Source organism: Harpia harpyja, chromosome 1 (assembly GCF_026419915.1).
Source record: "Harpia harpyja isolate bHarHar1 chromosome 1, bHarHar1 primary haplotype, whole genome shotgun sequence".
NCBI classification, from domain to species: Eukaryota; Metazoa; Chordata; class Aves; order Accipitriformes; family Accipitridae; genus Harpia; species Harpia harpyja.
Genome location: NC_068940.1, coordinates 35629862 through 35649260, shown reverse-complemented (window position 1 = coordinate 35649260; position 19399 = coordinate 35629862). Strand labels below are relative to the sequence as shown.

At 36.6% G+C, this 19399-nt stretch overlaps 1 protein-coding gene and 1 long non-coding RNA gene across 3 annotated transcripts; one reads left to right on the top strand and one right to left on the bottom strand.

Moving 5' to 3' along the window:
* Positions 1-3583: 3583 nt before the first annotated feature.
* Positions 3584-18733, top strand: SPO11 (SPO11 initiator of meiotic double stranded breaks). Its single transcript, XM_052786857.1, has 13 exons — positions 3584-3681; positions 6269-6382; positions 9363-9451; positions 10081-10147; positions 10361-10469; positions 11102-11188; positions 12861-12897; positions 13120-13229; positions 14151-14250; positions 15550-15587; positions 17191-17267; positions 17471-17582; positions 18265-18733. Exons 1-13 carry the CDS (start codon positions 3584-3586, stop codon positions 18382-18384), a joined length of 1158 nt encoding a protein of 385 aa, XP_052642817.1. The 3' UTR covers positions 18385-18733.
* LOC128141769 (uncharacterized) lies at positions 7308-12370 on the bottom strand. 2 transcript variants are annotated; one of them, XR_008235167.1, is made up of 3 exons: positions 12303-12370; positions 7963-8316; positions 7308-7532 (listed from the first exon to the last, which is right to left on the bottom strand). It is a non-coding gene; the product is annotated as an uncharacterized LOC128141769 (long non-coding RNA). The 2 variants fall into 2 exon arrangements; XR_008235166.1 differs by lacking the exon at positions 12303-12370 and having other exon boundaries at positions 7963-8524.
* Positions 18734-19399: the final 666 nt, after the last annotated feature.

The following is a 19399-nucleotide window of genomic DNA, read 5'->3' as shown; positions in this document are numbered from 1 at the left end:
CCCAGTCGGAATTTTTACATACTGTAGAAGGGGATAAAGTCCCTGTAGTGCACATAAAAAATATGTTAGGGAAGACAGTCTGGGTTACTCCTGCCTCAGGCAAAGGTAAACCCATTTGTGGGATTGCTTTTGCTCAAGGGCCTGGGTGCACTTGGTGGGTGATGCGAAAAGATGGGGAAGTCCGATGTGTGCCTCAAGGGGATTTAATTTTAGGTGAGAACAGCCAGAATTAAACTGTATATTAGTTGCTATATAACCCTGCTACTGTATATTATCCTTACTATAATTATGTGCTATATCCATAGTACTATAGTAAGAATCACTTAGATCAAGCAAGAAAAGAACTGTGATAAAACTGAGCAAAGCGCAGTAGTGATGGAACCAGAACTGACTCCAGCATGCAACAATCCAACGGTGCACACCATCCTCCTGCTGCGCCAAATGTCACCTGCTTGTCACACTGCACTGAAGCCCAATTCTGCTCTACCGACTGAGAGGACTTTGCACCATCCCTCCTGCCCAGAAAGACTGGTATGACAGATGGAGCCCAGAGTCGGAAACTAAATGAACTCAATGAACATTTTATGAACATGACCCATGAACTAAAGGAATGATATCTCTGTGTGTGTATACATATATATATATATCATTGCTCATATGTCTTAAAGGGATGGAAAAGTGATGATTGATCAGGATGTAACTAAAGGTATGGGAACTGTGCATGACGTCAATGGTATAGAATAAGGGGTGGATACTGTCCTGGTTTCAGCTGGGATAGAGTTAACTGTCTTCCTAGTAGCTGGTACAGTGCTATGTTTTGAGTTCAGAGCGAAGAATGTTGATAACACTGATGTTTTCAGTTGTTGCTCAGTAGTGTTTAGACTAATGTCAAGGATTTTTCAGCTTCTCATGCCCAGCCAGTGAGAAAGCTGGAGGGGCACAAGAAGTTGGCACAGGACACAGCCAGGGCACCTGACCCAAACTGGCCAACGGTGTATTCCATACCATGTGACGTCCCATCCAGTACAGAAACGGGGAAGTGGGGGGCAGGGATTCGCCGCTCGGGGGACTGGCTGGGTGTCGGTCGGCGGGTGGTGAGCAATTGCACTGCGTATCATTTGTACATTCCAATCCTTTCATTATTGCTGTTGTCATTTTATTAGTGTTATCATTATCATTATTAGTTTCTTCTTTTCTGTTCTATTAAACCGTTCTTATCTCAACCCACGGGTTTTGCTTCTTCTCCCGATTTTCTCCCCCATCCCACTGGGTGGGGGGGAGTGAGTGAGCGGCTGCGTGGTGTTTAGTTGCTGGCTGGGGTTAAACCACGACAAATATGAAGGTTGAAGCATGGAAATTTTTGTTATCGTTTCTTGTTTTTCAATCTCTGTTTTGTTAACTTAGGTGTAAGCATTGAGTATTTTGGTTGTGCTTTTTTATAGTTGTTGTTTGCTGCTATGAAGAAGAGAAGTCATTAAATTAGTTTCTCACAAGTTGTTATATATAGTTTTGTTTGCAATCTGTTGCTAGGGGCATGATATAATTTTGTCAGTTCTATATCAAACAAAAATCTGTTGATTTTGATGTTGAATTCTTGGAAAGAGCTACAGAGATTTTACATAAATATTTCCGGAGTGATCTCAAGGTACCTAAAGGCCAAAGACTTAAGATGAAAGATCTGAAAATTTCAATTTATTAATTCCCCTTTCTTTTGCTTGCCTCTGCTAATTGAAGCACCTTGTGTTCATATCGTCATAGCCTGCGGTTTTCCATAAATAAATCAATGTATGATTTTTTTAATTACCTACCCAAGCTGGATTTGGACTGCTTACTCTTACGAGTACCAAAGAAGAAAGGTTCAGGGGTAGTAGCTAATGGAACAGCAGGAGAAACCAGCTGCCTCCAACATTTTAAGCACTATGTCATCTAATTTGCTAACAACAAGTCTAAGCATTGCAACATTTGAAACGCTGTTGGCAGCGAGCTAGATACAGCACAGCTTCCAATATTACTGACTGCTGTGTATAAAAGATGACGTTATCAACAGTGGGCTTTAAAAAATTTTCTCTAGAAAGGACAGGCCTTAAGATATTTATCTCCTAAGTAACTGCTAACACTTTCAGAATGATCACTTTAAGGCAGTCAATTACGTTGACATGGTTAGGATTTGAAAATACACTTTGGCTTATCATAACTGCAAAGGTAAGAGCAGTTTAAATTCCTAGGATTTGCTTTTTTTCACCATCGAGCTGCCAGTGAAGGAGCCCTCACCTCTGCACTCAAAACTCAAACTGAAGGAACCGAGCACGCGGTTCTGCTCCGGTAGTACCGGGGACTGCAGGGGGGCTGTTTCGGCAATGAACCGGAACTGGCCACGCACTGGTGCACTCTTCTGGCCTTCACAAGGTCTCCCAGAAGTACTGCATTTACTCTTTAAAATCATGATGAGCTTAAACTTTCTGTGAAAGAGAAGACAGGAATTTTTGTAGGAAAAGCTGAACACCTGAAGACAAAAGGTACGCAATGCACCAAATTGATAATCGTGTGTGGGGTTTCTTTTCAAATTCGCAGTCTGCCTCTGGCTGTGTATCGTCCATTTTGAAGTGATGCCCTCTGGCCGAGGACGCCATGTCAATCATAAAAGTCCTGGTTCACCCATAAGCTTACAAAATTTAGCATTTTTTTTCTTAAATCTTGCCTTCCTTGGAAGGTGGTGATTCATGACTCTTAGAATTGGGGGTTTATTGTTTGTTCAGAACACAAGTTTTTAACAATGTATTGAGAAAGATTTGAAAACATATCCGAGGTCTATTCTAAAACTTCAGAATGCTGAAGGCAGATGATAAAAATAGTGTTAAGTCTTTAATCTCAATAGAAGTTGAATTCCATTTGGGGGAAGGAAGCTGATTTTTCAATACCTGGAGTTGCACTGGAGCTTTCAGCTTTCTTCCAGCCACTAAGTACAGTCAGGAAAAGACATCTGATGTTGAGGGGGGAAAAAAAATTGCTAGTCATTCAGAAAGGATGAAAAAAGTATTGATGAGCCATTTGGCTGCTTTTTAGCCAGTCTGGTCAGATTTATTCCAGTGACCCCGAGATATGGGTGCTACAGAGCTGGTGATTAAATGTCTGCTCACGCACAGCAGCTCCAGTGACAGTTTTGAAGTTCAGTTCCCAGCGGAGAACGTGGTCAGTCAGGAAGGGCAGGAGAAGGACCCTGGCAGTTAGGGTGGGCGGGGCCATCTCCTGTCTGTTAGCAAGAGCAGGAAAAGCCATTGGTCAGTCAGGAAGAGCGGGAAAAAAGCCCTTGGTCACTCAGGAAGGGCAGGGCGAGCTCCTGTCAGTTAGGGCAGGAAAAGCTCTTTGTCAGTCAGTCAGTCAGGAAGGGCGGGAAAACCTTGACTTTGGTTTCTACAGAAATGTTCTGCTTTTTCTTTCTGGCCCTGTGGTTTGACCTCAGATCATGAGATTCAAATCCAGCATACAGAACAGCCTTTTCTAATTTCTTTGGTAATTTCTTTTGCCTCTTTTTAACATGGCTTCATCCCTTCCAGAGAAGTTGGATTGGTCTGCACCGACCTTAATGGAGGACCACATTGTGTGTTCCACTGAAGTGCCAGCTGGGAACAAGGCCAGCTTCAGGGAAACAAGTCTGTCTGGTCATGAGAGCCGTGTCCCTAGGTAAAAGATGTAAAAAATAGCACCCATACTCTCTTTCTGTGGTAATACTTAAGTAGGTAGTCCACCACTGCACCTGATGGGCTTGTGCAAAATTGAAAAACATACTCCCCTACAAAAACAAAGGGGCGCTCGCACTACAAACAGCATCTCCATTCCCTCAGACCTCTCCAAAAAGTCTGTAGGTACAGACAGAAATACAGAAAACTGTGACAAAACAAACATACTGAATTTCACTCACAAAAAACTTTCATTATTTTTTTAAAGACTGTTCCTGTACACACTATATCAGCCTCAGAAGCTAGAACAGACTGGGAGCATCTTAAAAGTATTTTAAAAAGAAAAGGATAGTAATAACAATAATAACAACAACAACAACAATTACTTGGAGAGTTCTTGGTCTTTGTGGCAGGGTACAAGAACAGCATGGCTTTAGCAATGTACAGTCCTGGGTTTTGGAGTATGTTGGTTTATTACATTGCAGATTTTTATTTGTAACTGTTTCTCTTGTGTATTTATATTGTTTGCTTGCTAAAGGTGCTATAATATTAATCTTTTATGCTATTCATGTTGAAAACCATTTCTTGTGCTATACAGAAACAAGTATCTACTCATGCTGCAACCTGTTAGAAATGAGCAGGCAAACCCTGTGAGATATACAGTGCCTACCCCTTCTCTGCTCAGATTTCACTATTAACTAAACCAGAGTGAATTTTAAGTAGGCATACTTGGCCAGTATTGTATGTTTGCTTATTAAAATTCAGTTAATCTCTGCAAAAGGAGACAGAATATCAGCAGGGGGAGCACAGAGAATTGCTGTCCTCTGCCTCCAATTTTGCCACATTTACAACTCCTGTTGGCCAATAAATTGGGAAACTGGGATTGGAACAGAAACCTGGACTTTCAAATTCTGCAGCAAACTTTGAAGTACATCTGGAATATTAAGACAGTTACAGTGGACAGAACCAAATGAATACACAAAATATTTATGAGTATCAAAGCAATGACATGGTTTAGATTTCCTATCTACCTTTCTGTTCTTTTATCCATCTGCCGATACATATTTTTACTGTCTTCAACAATCTAATTTTTGTTATGTTGGAGGTCTGCACCACAGTCAGCTTTGCTTACTTATTTTACTCTTACCATTTGCTGCATTATACCTTTAGCTCACCAGCCAACCATTTCCTCTGTGCTTAATAGAATTTCTATTTTGGATATGGCAGTGAGATGTATGATTTTAATTTGGAGGAAGAGACTATGAGTCTGAAAGTTAGGGAATCTTGGACTTGATTATGAAGCTATTATACAGTAGAAAATGAATTTACATATTGGCTGCACGACCAGGCCTTCTTGTATTATCAGCACTGCCAATGCTTCACTGTTTTACCTTTGGAAAGCCATTAGCATCTCTGTGTCCAAGTTTATTCATCTGAAAACCAGAAAAAATCTTACATTGTGTTTGTTGAATGGTTTAATATTATAGGACAAAAATGTTAGTAATACTAGTAGGTTTTTTTAATACAGATACTATTACACATAACATTTTAAAATAAAAGGTTAATACTTTCCAGAAATTGCTTTCAAAAAATTATAATCTAGTTTCAGCAGAATGAGGAGTAAGTGGAAGCTGAGCTACAAAATGGAAGAAACACATTCAGCTGATAGAAGAGAGCTTTAATGACACTTCATTATTGTTTAAGGAGACTCATAGCTAGGTTTTAAAAATCATTCTTGCTGATTTTGTGGACAGTGGGGTAATTCATCTTGTGTGGTGTGCAGTGGTATTGACTCATCTTTTCTTAGTATATTACTTAATGACAAAATTGGACTTTGCTGATAAAACTTTGAGCTAAAATAAGTTTTGTCTATTCTTTTAATTCCTACCTAAACTTATGATGGTATATAGTACACTTGTAATTTTAAGGACAGCTGAAATGTTGGAGTCAGATTGCTTATGAAAATAAAAAGCATCTGTTATAACACTCAAACCAGCCTACAGTTTTGGTGTAAGGGATGTGCTGCAAGGTTACTTTGTCTTTTTAGGTGAAAGATACAGATTTTTTTCTTTTCACAGCGCATCTGTTGAGATTAAGCCTTCATATAATTAAAACCCTTAACAGTTTGTTTAGGGCAGCAGATCAAAAGGTTAATGTGCAATGGTACAACAGGAAGTATTTGTAGTCTTGAACATTTTTTACATTTACAGCATTTAAAAACAACTTAGCCCAAATCATAGCCAAAGCCAATATTACATCATTTATAGTAAAACATTAATCATTAGTCACAAACCAGCCAGTTGGTCTAAAAGTTGAGCTGGTGAAAAATTTAATGGTTTCAGGATTGAATAGAAATGTACTTTTAATTGTGTCCTCAGTCATGCATCTGGAATGGAAAGTCAAAGATTTTAGGGAAACTGAGCAAAACAAAATTAAAAACCAAATGAGTTCCTCCACAGTTTTGAAACAAATGCATCCTTGAAGCACTTTTGGATTACATAATTTTTGTAGGAGCAGGGATAGATGATCAAAACGCAAAGCAGAACTACATTTTATCATATGATCTCTATCATTAATTTTCTTTGTTTCAGTTCTGAAGTTCTTGAAGCAATAGAAAATGTTATTCAAGATGTACTTAAAAGCTTGGCCCAAAAAAAAGCACCTGTTCTCACACTGGCTAACAGATCAGATTGGAGGAACATAGAGTAAGTATTATATATTTTAAAGTCCTGCCTTATATTAATAGAAATGCCATTAATATAAATTTCATTATGTAATTTCCAGAAAAGTTAATTATACATAGTTTTATAAGTACTAGAATCAATAAATAATTTGACTTCTTAAAAAGTAATGGACAAATAAAAAGTAATGCTTAGTAACCACTCTGCATGAACAGGCATCATGTATTAAGTAATAGCAGACCATAGCATAAAGGGGAATGTAAAACTACCGTAATAGAGGTTAGAAAGGAAAGGGAGGTCCTATAAACAATCGTTTTCTGGAAGCAGTAGAAGCCAGAAATGGTAAGTTGTTTTAGAGTGAAAAAATCTGTTTTAGGCTGGAAACAATTACTAGCAATTTCATCCTCCAATGCCCTTTCTGTGCTTCCTCTTTTCTTTTTCTCTTCTTTTCCTTGTGGTATCACTTCTTAAAATGATAGTGATAAATTTATCTTTTTGTTCTTTAGAGAAGATGCATCCCACCTCTTCCTGATGTATTTCTTACCTCTGTGCTGTGTTCTAAGTTCATTACCAGCCAAATAAAGCAAACCAAGTTTCTAATATGTTATCCAAATTTCAGGTCTTATGCCAGCTTATCTAGACAGGATCAGAGAAAAAGCAATCTGTCCTCCTTCATAACACATTTTGTAATTTGTAGAAGTTCCTTGTGCAACAGTATTTTTCCAAGGAGCTCATTTAAACTGAAAACACCTGAAACTGAGAGATTAATTGCTTTCCATAATACAGAAGCAGAAGTATAAAGGAAGACACAAATCTATTTCTTGCCTTATAATAGCTTTGGACATCAGTGGGTTAAAGGATATTTAGATTGATAAGATTGCAGAGATGCTCATAAGTGGACATGTTACAAACATTTGAGGAAGCATAGCAAACCTTCCACACATAATGCTTTTGTGGAATACTCATTTAATGAGAACATTAAATTTCTGTCAATAAGAAAACCTGAGGGGACTGAAGGTAACCAGTTAACTGAAAGGCTTGTATGTCCCAGGGAATTCAATGGTTTGTGTCTTGATAGTTTGACAAAAATGTTTCACTCACTTGTCTGTAAAATTAAAATACTGTAACAAAGTTTTGCAGTTTTTGGCAATCTTCAGGGAAATCGCATTCCAGGCTAGAAAAACAAATGTGAGATGTTATTTGCCACCAGAATACATAGGGGGGAAAATGCTCAAATTAAAACAAGTTAACATCACAGTATGTTAAAAATAAGACTCATCAATCACATTAAAAAAAGCTGAACCATTATTTATGGTGGAGAAATGTAATCTATGATATGCATTTCCATTGAATAGTGACCTTTATCCCAGTTTAAGAAGATTAAAATAAAAATAGACAAATAAAAGTAAAAACAGAATGCCAAAACATAAAATGAATGGAAGAAAATACAGTCAGTGGGACATTTTTTTTCTTTTTTAGGCAGCCTTTTAATACCTAATCTACATAGCTGGAATCTGCTGGGCAGGAACTAGTAAAACGAGAGAATGATTTCATGTTTGAAATGTTCCTTGTGAACATTTGTAGGTGCCCAGAGAGATATTTACCTGAGAATGATGTCAATCAGTGAGAATGCCAGGCCTGAAGTAGTACAGTCAGTTTCCATTGTCCAGCTGTATCTTTCCAGAAAAAAGAAAAAAAAAAAAAGATTTCCCAGTAGTGGAAAGAAGATTTTATAGAAAACTACACTGCTGGGGTAAACACAGTCCTAGGAAGAATTGCTGGATGTCCGATCTAGTGCCAGTTTGCAGTTGCCTTTGTGAAATATCTGTGGAAGCTGCATTGATCAGGTTCTTCAGCACACTGATTTCTGAAAGGAGTGTTCCTTATTTAACCTGAGAGAGCAATCCAGCAAAGTGTTGATTACTGTTTCCATCCCATGCAGTTACAATGTAGGGAGCCTGCAACTGAAAAGCAGAAATAACTTTTACATGTTGCAGGACAAAGACAAGAAAGTTACTTTAAAGCTGGCAGGCAGATGCTCCACTGCTATTTGTTACTGTTGTCACTTTACATGTGTGCACTGCGGTGTGTTCTGCCACCCAAAGGATGCACAGAGCAAAACCTTTGACAAAGAAATTTAGAAATGTTATGTGGTTTTAGATAAAATTATAGCCATTTCACCACCAATACTTTTTAAAAGTACATACAACTCTGAAATGAAAAATCATTCTTTAAAGACAGAACTGCCATGTCATAAGGCATTAAAAAAATTTTAAGTAAAATAATGAAGTGTCCTTAAGAAAATAACTGATTCTTTTCGTGATATATGTACCTTCAGACATGAAATGGTGAAGCATGAAATCGTGGAGCTCGTTTAGATTAAACAAATGTTTAGAGAATAAGATGGACCACATTTTTGTTTCCAAAAGTTAATGATGGAATATAACTGAGTTATTCCAATAATAATTTAAGGGCATAAATTAGATAGTATTATTGTAATATGAAATAATAACACTTTTTCATACATTCTACATCAGAAGGTCACTGTGTCAGACTTGATTTGTGTTCTACTAATGATTCACATTTTTTCCTGTCATTTATTCCTTTGTATTCATGCTAAATAATAATTGATGCTGATATATTAACTGTTATGAACATGTATGAAATATTTTTCTGGTCTCTACTTTTGTCTGGAAACATGTATTTTAGGCTTAAATTCAGTCTTGAAGCATCGTCTTGAGAAACTCTTTCATGTTTTGAAGCCAATGATCAGAGGAGGGGCAGTTCAGTAGTGTTTTTGAATGGGTCATTTTGGCAGATGATGACTGCTGCTTGCCTTTCTCCTTCGGCCATTCCAACTACACCCAAGCTGATGGTTTCTATACTGAGTCTGAAAATAGCACTAGCATATTTGATGAGAGGAAAGGGATGTGAGTCTGAATTAGCTTGCAGAGAACAACTCAATACTTTTACAGTTTTATTGTATTTGTTTGCAATGTATCAGATTTAAAGATTCTGTAGGTCTACAGATGATACCACATTGTACTACAAAACAAATAAGAAGTGACTGCCCTAGATCAGCACCAAAATTTGGTAAGTTAAAAATGTCCAAAAGCAGAACTCTTGTTTCTTCTTGTATTTTAGTTTAAAACTTTGTAAAAAAACCCAACCCACCAACCAAAAAAACCCGACCAAACCATAAAAAAGTATTATGCACTGTGATTTAGAAGTGTATGGCTCATATAACCTGATATTATGATCAGCCCTCCAGCTTTTCTCTTCTCTATTGAATTATAGTGAGTGACAGTGAAATTAATACAGCATTCTTACAGTTTCTACCCTCCCTGAATGAATATCAGCTGAAGGCATATTCAAAAGGTCTTAATGTAAAAATATCACCCTACTTCAAAAAGCTAGCTAGTAAAGGAATCTTGGAATACAGACAATAAGCTAATTTCTTTTTCTAACTCAGCCATTTAATTTCTTGGCCCGGACAGCAGGGCATACATTCCCTCACTTAACTCCATCATATTTTTTCTAATTGTGCTAGAAATTATTTAGTCTATTGATTAGTACAGTCTCTCTGTATTTTCACAGTACATTAAAATATATGTTTCAAAGTTTTATTTTATGACACACAAATATGGGTCAATATCAAGACAAATTATTGTATATGCATTTCTGAAAATGAATAAAATATTTTGTAAAATGTATTTTTTCAGCTCTGATGCTCAAAATATTATCTATGATCTATAAGATGGTGCAGAACAATACTTATGCAACTAAAAGGTAACATACTACATTTCTGTCATTTTAAATAAAGTTGTATTTTAAGAATGTTATTGTGAAAAAATGCCTGTAGGAAGCAAACCTGTGGGATAATGGATTCCTGTACGTAAAATGCTTTAGGTTGATCTGATTATCCATGCCCTCTATAAAATTCTTATGAGCCTACAGCTATTTCAGTATTATAATTAAAAATACAAAATTTTGTCTTGATAGAGATATATATTATTCAGATACACTACTGTTTGGTAGCCAAAGTGTTGTGGACAATATAATCAATGACATTTCTTGCATGCTTAAGATACCTCGGAGAAGTCTACATATAGTAAGTGGCTTGTTATGAATGTTTTTATTATTATTTCCAAATCATATAAATTGAACTGAAAGGTGAAATATCAAGAAAAGTTATCAGTAGGAAATACAAAGGTAAATAAAAAGTGTAATTTGTGCAAATGAAACCTAATTATGGCTTTATCATAGCACTCGAAAGGTTTCTTTCTTCAGAGAAAATTCATAGAGTTTCCTTGATCCAAAGAGTTTGGGACAAACTGCCAGCTAAAATCACAGGGCCTTTTGCTATTATTTCATGAAGGCAGTGCTTAAAATTCAGAGTGCAAGACATCTGTTTAGCAATTTGTACTCAAATGATTTGCTAACTTGGGGGTTAAATGAAGATTTAAAGTACGTCAGTGATGTAACAACCTTTCAAATTTGCTTGTATCTCATGCCTTACAAGAATTCCTTTGTATCTAAAAATGCAGTTGTTAACATAATTTATTGTATGCCTTTATGTCCATGACAACAACATTGCGTAGTGTTCGAAAGGTTGATGGCAGTCGGTAACTGCTTATTACCAGTCAGAATTCTTTTCAGAAGTTTCTTGTTTTGCCTGTGCAGTATAGTAACATAACAGCATGTAACTTCCAGTTTATGTATACAACTTACTATTTTTTTCAGCTGTCTACAACTAAAGGTTTTGTTGCTGGTAATTTAAGTTACACTGAGGAAGATGGTACAAAAGTGAATTGTACCTGCGGTGCAACAGTATGTATTATAAAACAGTAACAGTAATTCATAGCATCTAACTTTGCATGATATCCTGCGCTTCTTGTAGCCCAGATTACTTATTATTACACAGACCTGTGCTTGTGGCAAATAGAGACATTACAACCTGGGTGAAAAAAGAGAGATAAAAAGTGTTGCTCAACTGTATTGCAATTCTGAAGCTCAGCTATATACTCACCAGGAATATAACCTTTGGATATGGTTTTTAGCACTACCTTCTACCATGGGAGCCTTGCAGAGGAAGGCATTTATACTGGGTATCTTAGGCTTTATATTACAATGTTCTGTCAAATAAGTGCTCTGAATCAAAGAATCCCGGGCACTCTGAACATACTTTTTTTCTGTCACAATAGATTGATTTCTGGCAGAGTAAGAAAACAAGTCTTACAGCCTGAGCTAACATACTCATATGGTCCTCAATGAGCTTCTACCACACTGGGGAGACTCCTCTAGTAGCAGCAGCACAGATGAAAGACTGAACTGAGCCTCTATAATCAGAGAAGGAAACCTCTTTCTGGACCGAAATTACGTTCTCATTTACAGAAGTTTAATGATGATAATCCATCAGCATAAGAGTTGATATTGTCTTCATGTGCCCAGCACTGTACAACCAAAGGTGTATAATACCAGGCTGTCTGGTCTCAGGATTATCACTTATACAGGAATTACAGACATTAGAAGGCTTGTATTGTCAACTAATTTTATCAAAGGCGGTGCTGAGCTAAAGCGAACCTTCATAAGAGTCAAGAGTCAAAAGTGGTTTGAGGAGATGAGATTCAACTAATCTAGTCCTGAAAGATTTCCTATAGCCACACAGAATATGAAAGCAAGAACAGAACTCAGACCTGCTGACTGTTGTCATAATTTCCTGGAAAATGTGTTCACTGTAAGCCAAAGTCAGTAATTGCAAAATGGAAAGATAACCTTAGCTGCCTATTATACTTTGTATTTTAAGCAGAGCGTAAAGTCCCCTGTTATTAATGCTCTTCTACAGCTCTTCATGTTTTTATTTGTTGAGTTGTTCCACCCTGGCACCAGAGGTGATTTAGCAGTCAGAAGTAAAAACAGACCACACACTTCAATATATACATACTCTTTTGCCAAGTTTTTTCTCCAGTTCCTGTTTTCTCATCCATGTGCTTGCCAGATTGAGCCAATCCTAATATGAGATGTAAAGTAAACATTACCATGTCTTCAAATTGTTGCTCCAAAATACTTATATAATCAGGTTATAGGTTAATAACAGAAAGGATTTAACGGTCTTCCAAAAAGAATACGTAAATAAAGCTTGTATTAAATTTGCAGTCTTCACACCCAGCTGACTTTTTTTCTGGCTAAGACAGATAAAAAATTAATCAGGACATTGTTATCTCTGTAATGCCCATATGATGAACAATCTTCTGCGACAGTAGCACAAAGACTTTTGAAAAGCATGTTATAACAGGAGGACTCCTACACAACCATACAATAGAGCAGGATATGAATGGTTGAATATGCTTATAAAGAGGTGAAAATGTCAAGATTGATCTTGTACATAGAAGATGAATGGTTGTTTCAGGATGTAATTGTGTCCTTCATTACCTAATGTTGTTATTTTAAAATATATCATTTTCTCTATTTAAAATGATTAATCTCATTTTTGTTGTTTTAGGCAGTCACTGTGCCATCTAATGTTCAAGGAATTAAAAGTATCCTTTGCGCAAGAACTCTCATTGCAGACTGAAAAAATAAAGTAAAAACAAAGAATATTCCAAGTTAAACAATGTTCTGGTAATTTTTTCTTTGCTTGTTGGCTCTGAAGTTGAGTCATGAACACTGCTTTTGGCTCTAGAACAGGTATTTTAGAGCATTTCATTTTAATTGATTGGTGTGATGGATCATTTTACATGCAGCTAGCCTTAACAGAAAAGATTTAATCTCACATGCCAAATTTATGTTAATTGTAGAAAAAGATGCAACTTTTCAGAGACTCCTGGATGATGACTTCTGCAATAAATTGTCCCCATGTATAATGATTACGGTATGCATCTTACATTTCATATCGTCTAGCTAGACATAAGAATTTATATAATACTTCAGCATTGTAGTGGTGCTCAAACTTGGTCAAAAGACCATAATAAAATTAATATGAAACATGTCTAACAATATTTTTTTAAATTTTATTATCCTCATAGAAATACAAAATACACATTCTAAAGTCTTATTTCCTCCAAACATCTCCTTAGAGCTTGGTAGCTTATCAACTTCATGTGCTGCTGCAAAGTAGCTGCCCCACTCAGTCTCAGAAAGGCTTAACTGTTGAGTAACCTTTTGTCCTTCAGGATCCTAGGTTTAGCAAACCCAAATGAAACAGAATTGGTTGATTTTGGAATGTACTGAAAGAGCTATGAAGCCTGGAAAATTAATAAGAATGTGTAAATGGAATATGCATACCTACTTGTTCTGGGACAAATTTGGCCCACGATGAGGAAAAACCATATCCCTATACCAAAGAGAGATAAGCATTTATACTATGCCGCATATTGTCCAGTTGTAGTCAGTCATAGCAAGAACTTGATTTACATTGTTTCATTAGTGCCATAAATATTTTTGACAAGAAAAAAGTGGCCTTCTTACACCAGCTTATACAGATACCAGGGTACATCTATACATCAACTCCCAGACCTTACAAACTAACTGCTTAAATAGAGGAGTGTATGATACTTCTATAGTGCCTGTAATCCAGAACATCTGCTGCGCTGCTCCCCAGCCCGGTCCTCCTTCGCTCCTCACAGAGCCAAAAGAGGAGCATAGAACTTTCCCTGCAAAATAGCTGCTGGAGAAATATTTCTGCCAACATTTTGTTTGTTTGCTTGCTTTTAAATGACAAATGTAAACACATATGCAGCCAGATGTTGTTTTAATGAATTTAAAACTGTCTGCTTTTATTTTATTTCCTTAGGGAAGAGGCGTACCAGATCTTAATACACGACTTTTGGTCAGAAAGCTGTGGGATTCTTTTCAAATTCCTATTTTCACCCTTATGGATGCAGATCCACATGGTAAATCTGTAGAGGTTCAATGACATAAAAGGAAAGCAAAATTTATTTAGAATGTCTTTCCTCACTTTTATGGGAAGGTATGCAGAGCACAGAGATCCAACACCATCAGAAGGTTCTTGATTTATGCAGAACATATCTAGGAGTACAGAATGAGTTTAACTGAAACATCAGTACTGGCTTTACATCCCCATTGAATATACCCTTACCCTCTGTGATGATTTTTTGTGCTTTGAGGTATTAGTAAGAATCTTACCTTGTACCTAAAAAAAGAAAAAAAAAAATTATAGAACTCTTAACTCAGCATAGAGCTAGATTTTGAAAGTACCTGTCTGCCTAAAAATGAGGATAAGGATAATGGCATTTTATGATCGATTGCCTGATTCCACTGATTTTAACGGGAGTTAGGCACTTGACCACTTCAGGAGGTGCTAGCTGTATCTTTACAGAGTTAAATACCATTGAAAATGTTGCTCTGTCACGAATTCCAGCTGTTGGCTATGCTATTCCTTTTGTGAAATAAAAGGAAATAACAGGAACTTTTGTAAACGTTGCTCAGTTTTGTATAAAGCAAAAATTTTAACTACATTATGATCCTTAGGCCAGACAAACATGAAGAAAATAGTATGTTTGAGCAAAGGGAGTCTTTTACTGGTTTTAAAGTAGTTAACATACATTTATATTAATAATTCAGCACTCACATCAATAGTTTACAGTAGTGAAAGCTAGAAACTACAAGTCTGATGCCAGCAGGAATAAAGTTAATCCTAAACCAAGTCCATCACATTCTGGATGTGCTATTCTATTACATCAGTGGCAGGTCTGAAATTTCCCTCATTTTATGAGGGATTCTGTGTATTTGAGTGTGTACGCCTTAGTTTGAATTCAGAACCTGAATTCACGTACACGAAATGTAGAAAATCTCTTATGTATCTACACTGATCCCACCTGAAATTAGGGAGATTGCTGCAAAATGAGAAGCAGCTGCTCAAAGCAGTAATATTAAGACATACAGACTACACAGGATAAAGATGATAGATGTTGGACAATGTGCAAGAGCTGATTACCCTTGGTTTTGAATTGACTATGCAGAGACAGCGTGAAACATTTAACTATATAAAGGTGACATATTATGCTCAAATTCTGATTATTTTGACATACTCTAAAAATAATTGTAAACTATAAAGAGCCTCACTAACCATAAACTGTTATGCCATAAAACTGAATTCTTAATGCAGTCTTCTTAAACATGCCCAGTGTGCAGATAAACAGACACTTGACATTTGGTATTCTGCAACCTAGGTGTAGAAATAATGTGCATCTACAAATATGGATCTGTGGTGAGTATAATTTTTCTACTTCAGATTCATTGTATGGTAGCCCAGCCTTGAAGCTGGAACATATGAAATGTTATAGCCTTTGTTAGAATGGTTACTGCCTTTTTTTTTTTTTACTATCATTTTGTTTCAACACAAAGACACAGTTTTTAGGCCTTGTGTATTTGCAGAAATGGCTTCTTCCTGCAACAAAAAGAAACTGGATAACAATGACAGGTGTTTCATTTATGTTTCACAGTTTTTCCCTGCTGCACAGGCAGTTTTCAGGCAGTCCAAATAGAAAAGTGTTCTCAATTTTGCTTTGTTTCTGCCTTAGAAGAGAAATGAAGGCTGGAAGGGATCTTGGGAGGAGGAGGACATAACTTGTGAAATGGCTGATTCTCTGCAAAATCATGTTATGTTGGTAAAGGTTTTGTTCCGGGGTGAGAATTTGCTTATGGATACATGTGTTAGTGTGGAACATTATGGAAGAAGAGGCAAAGGGAACCAGAAGACATTATCATATCACATTGCTAAAAGACGAGGTACAGGAAGACAATATGGAAGACAGGCAGACTAAGGTGAAGGCAGAGGGCAGAAGCAGATGGGTGAACTGTTCAGTAGAGCAATAGAGAAAGAACATCCAAAGTAAAAAAAACAAAAAAACAAAAAAACCCCCCAAAACCAACAACAAATAAAATGAACTTCAGAAAACTGTCAGATATCGATGATGTCAGACTTCAAATATATGTCCTAACATATGCCTTAAGGAGATCCAGGGAGACAGAATTCCCAAGTTTTCAGGTGATCTGTCACACCTTCAGCTCTCCTACAAAGGTGTGTAAACTGATAAAAGACTGTCTTCCAGGATCAAATTAAATTGTCAGCTTCCTTTGAAAGTTTATTTTGTCCAGTTAGAGCAACAGGTGTATCAAATGAAACTAGAATATGTCAAGTTCATTACAAACAATGGAAGTATTCCTTTATACAACATGTAATTTAACTGTGATACTTTGCTGTAGGGTGCTGTAGATGACAAAAGTTTTCATGGATTCTAAAAGCAACCTGACAAAATCAAGTATTACACTACCACCACTTCTGGCTCAGAGCGTTGGAGTCACAAACCGTTGGGAGCAGGGGGAGTATTCTGAAAAGTATCATTAATTGCTTATTTGTTTTTACACTTTTTCCCTAAGATATTTACTGTAGCCATGATGCTGGACCAGATGAACCTTTGTTTGGGCTATTTTTATATGATGTGGTACTTTCCAGCAGAAAATATCTGAAATTTCCAGATTTGATTGTCATTGCTCCTCCCAGCTTAATTTTTTTTTTGACAGTCAGACTCGTATTGACTGTAAAAAATAAAACTATTTGGACTAGACCAGCCTAAGTTGGACTAGTCTAGAATGTCACAGGCTGAAGGGCACAAATCTTAGCAAAGGGACGGTTTCCAGCAAGGGGATATGGTAAGCTTCAGTTGCACTATGTTCTCCTATACCATTCTGATAGTGAAAATACCTAATTATCTTTGTAATAAAACCTGACCATGTCCTTGGAAGGCATATATCTCAAATAATTTAAATGAAAAGTCACTGAATGTTACAGTTGACCTTTCTTATTTTAGTCAATGTCTTTTGAGGCCCATCATCTCACCGTTCCATCTATAAAGTGGCTTGGTCTCCTTCCATCTGATCTTGAGAGGTTAGTTACTTCCCCAAAAGAAACAGAAGAATTATTCTGTTTCATAGACAGGAAATGCAGTCTGACTTAATGCACAAAAACACAACTGACATTTAAGTCCATTATTCTTTTCATACATTATTTTTGCTTAATATAAAGAAAGAAGTTGGAATAAATATTTTTTAACTATATGAGAAAACTTAACAACTTTATTTTCTTTTCAGATTAAATATACGCAAAGATGTCCTGATTCCATTTACAAAGCAAGATCAAAATAAGTTAGCAAGTATACGAAAGAGACCTTACATTGCTTGTCAGCCAATGTGGAAAAAAGAAGTATGTATAAACCTGTTGTTTCCTATTTCTTACTCCCCATGGGACAAATCCTATCGTCCGCAATCCTGTTCCTCATTATGATGACACACTCTTAGTAGGGCAGAACCAGTAAGGTTTTGCAGCCCTACAAGAAGGCAAGATTGAGAAAGCCCATGCCCTGGGATGTGTCTCTGAATCAGTGGGCCTCAATGGCTCACAGGCCAGAACTGGCAGCATTTTAAGCTTTCCTGCCACTAGTCATCCAATGATCCCATGGGACTTTACTGCTTTCCTAAGTATTACAGAATATATTACATCTTTACAACTAGGGGAATGCTTACAGCAGTTACTTACTCAGTACTAGACCTAATCGTGCCTGTAGCTTTTAAAGCATATATTTCAATGCAGGCATATATTGTGTAAAATGGTTAGAAAGGAAGAAAAGGTATTGTGTACCTTCTCCTTCCTGTTTATACTCGTCTTATATATTGTTTGTGTCACTGTGAGGTACACACTAGAGAACATATAAACATACAATAAAATTAATCTCAGCTCAGTGACAGGGATTTTGCAGCACCATTTCCAGTAATACTAACTTTACAGTTCTACATGCACATCCAACAAGTGTAATTCTTACTTAAATAATCACCTAAGCCTGGATCAGGCTGTTACAGCACCACACAATAATTTGTTCTTTTTTTAGCTGGAAATTATGGCAGCATCTAAACTGAAGGCTGAAATTCAAGTTTTAACTTCTCTTTCATCAGATTACCTTTCCAGAGTCTATTTACCAAACAAACTGCAATTTGGTGGATGGCTATGAACGCTTGTTTGCAAATGAAATGTTTTTCTTGATATTGATTTATTTTGTTGACTGCTCTTAGAAAAAATGCAGAGACAGAGGAGTATGCTTCACATTCTTGTTAGGTTTCTTTATCACTGTATTGTATGTAGATTATCATTATCTCTTTTTCCTCTTTCAAACCATAAGAGAAATTACAGTTCTTTTACAGAATACTGCTGCTTCAATTCTGTGGCTTCTGCAGTGTAACAATGCCAAATGAGATGGTACATACATAAAAAAATAACGAGATATGTTCTTTCTGGACAGAAAATGTTAAGTTAAAAAATGTATCAAGGAATTGCTTTGCATTCTGTCTTAAAGCACAAGATGATGCTGTACCAACCTTTTTATTTCTGAAGGGAGTAAAAGACTTCATTAACAATTTATTGCACATGCCTCCTTTTGGAAATTATTTTAAGCACAGCATTGTGGCATGTTGTGTTCGCTGTAAATTCAGACCGAAAAGTCAGAGATAATTCTTCATTACTGCATGTTTCAAGCAGCTATAAATGTTCCAGCAACCAAATTACTATTTGTCTTCAGTGAACAAGTAAGCAAGCAGATGTTACTGATTAAGAGTTTAATAAACAATCCTGTTAATGATGCACATCATAACAGAATCCCTTGTTCATTCTCTTTACTTAGTTGGCTCTAAAACAGTAAAAAGGAGCAAGAAACTGTGGTGATTAAAGTGTACAACAAATTTTACATGAGGAAACCAGACTGACTGCGTGGAAAACACGTCCAAAATTGACGTACACAGTCATCAGCAAGGGTCTTAGAGATAGTATTTTCAGTAGACTTATCTAGTTGGGTTTTTCTACTACTGTTCCACCAGTAGTAAATTCAAAAGGAATTAAAGTTCCTTTTTCTTTACTGCACAGTAGCAGTGTTACTACCTACTAGTAATTTCTAGCGTCCAGGTGCACAGCCAACCTAGATCCAGAACGAGGACAGGGCTTTTCCATCAGCAGGGGCGATGGCGCAGGGGTAC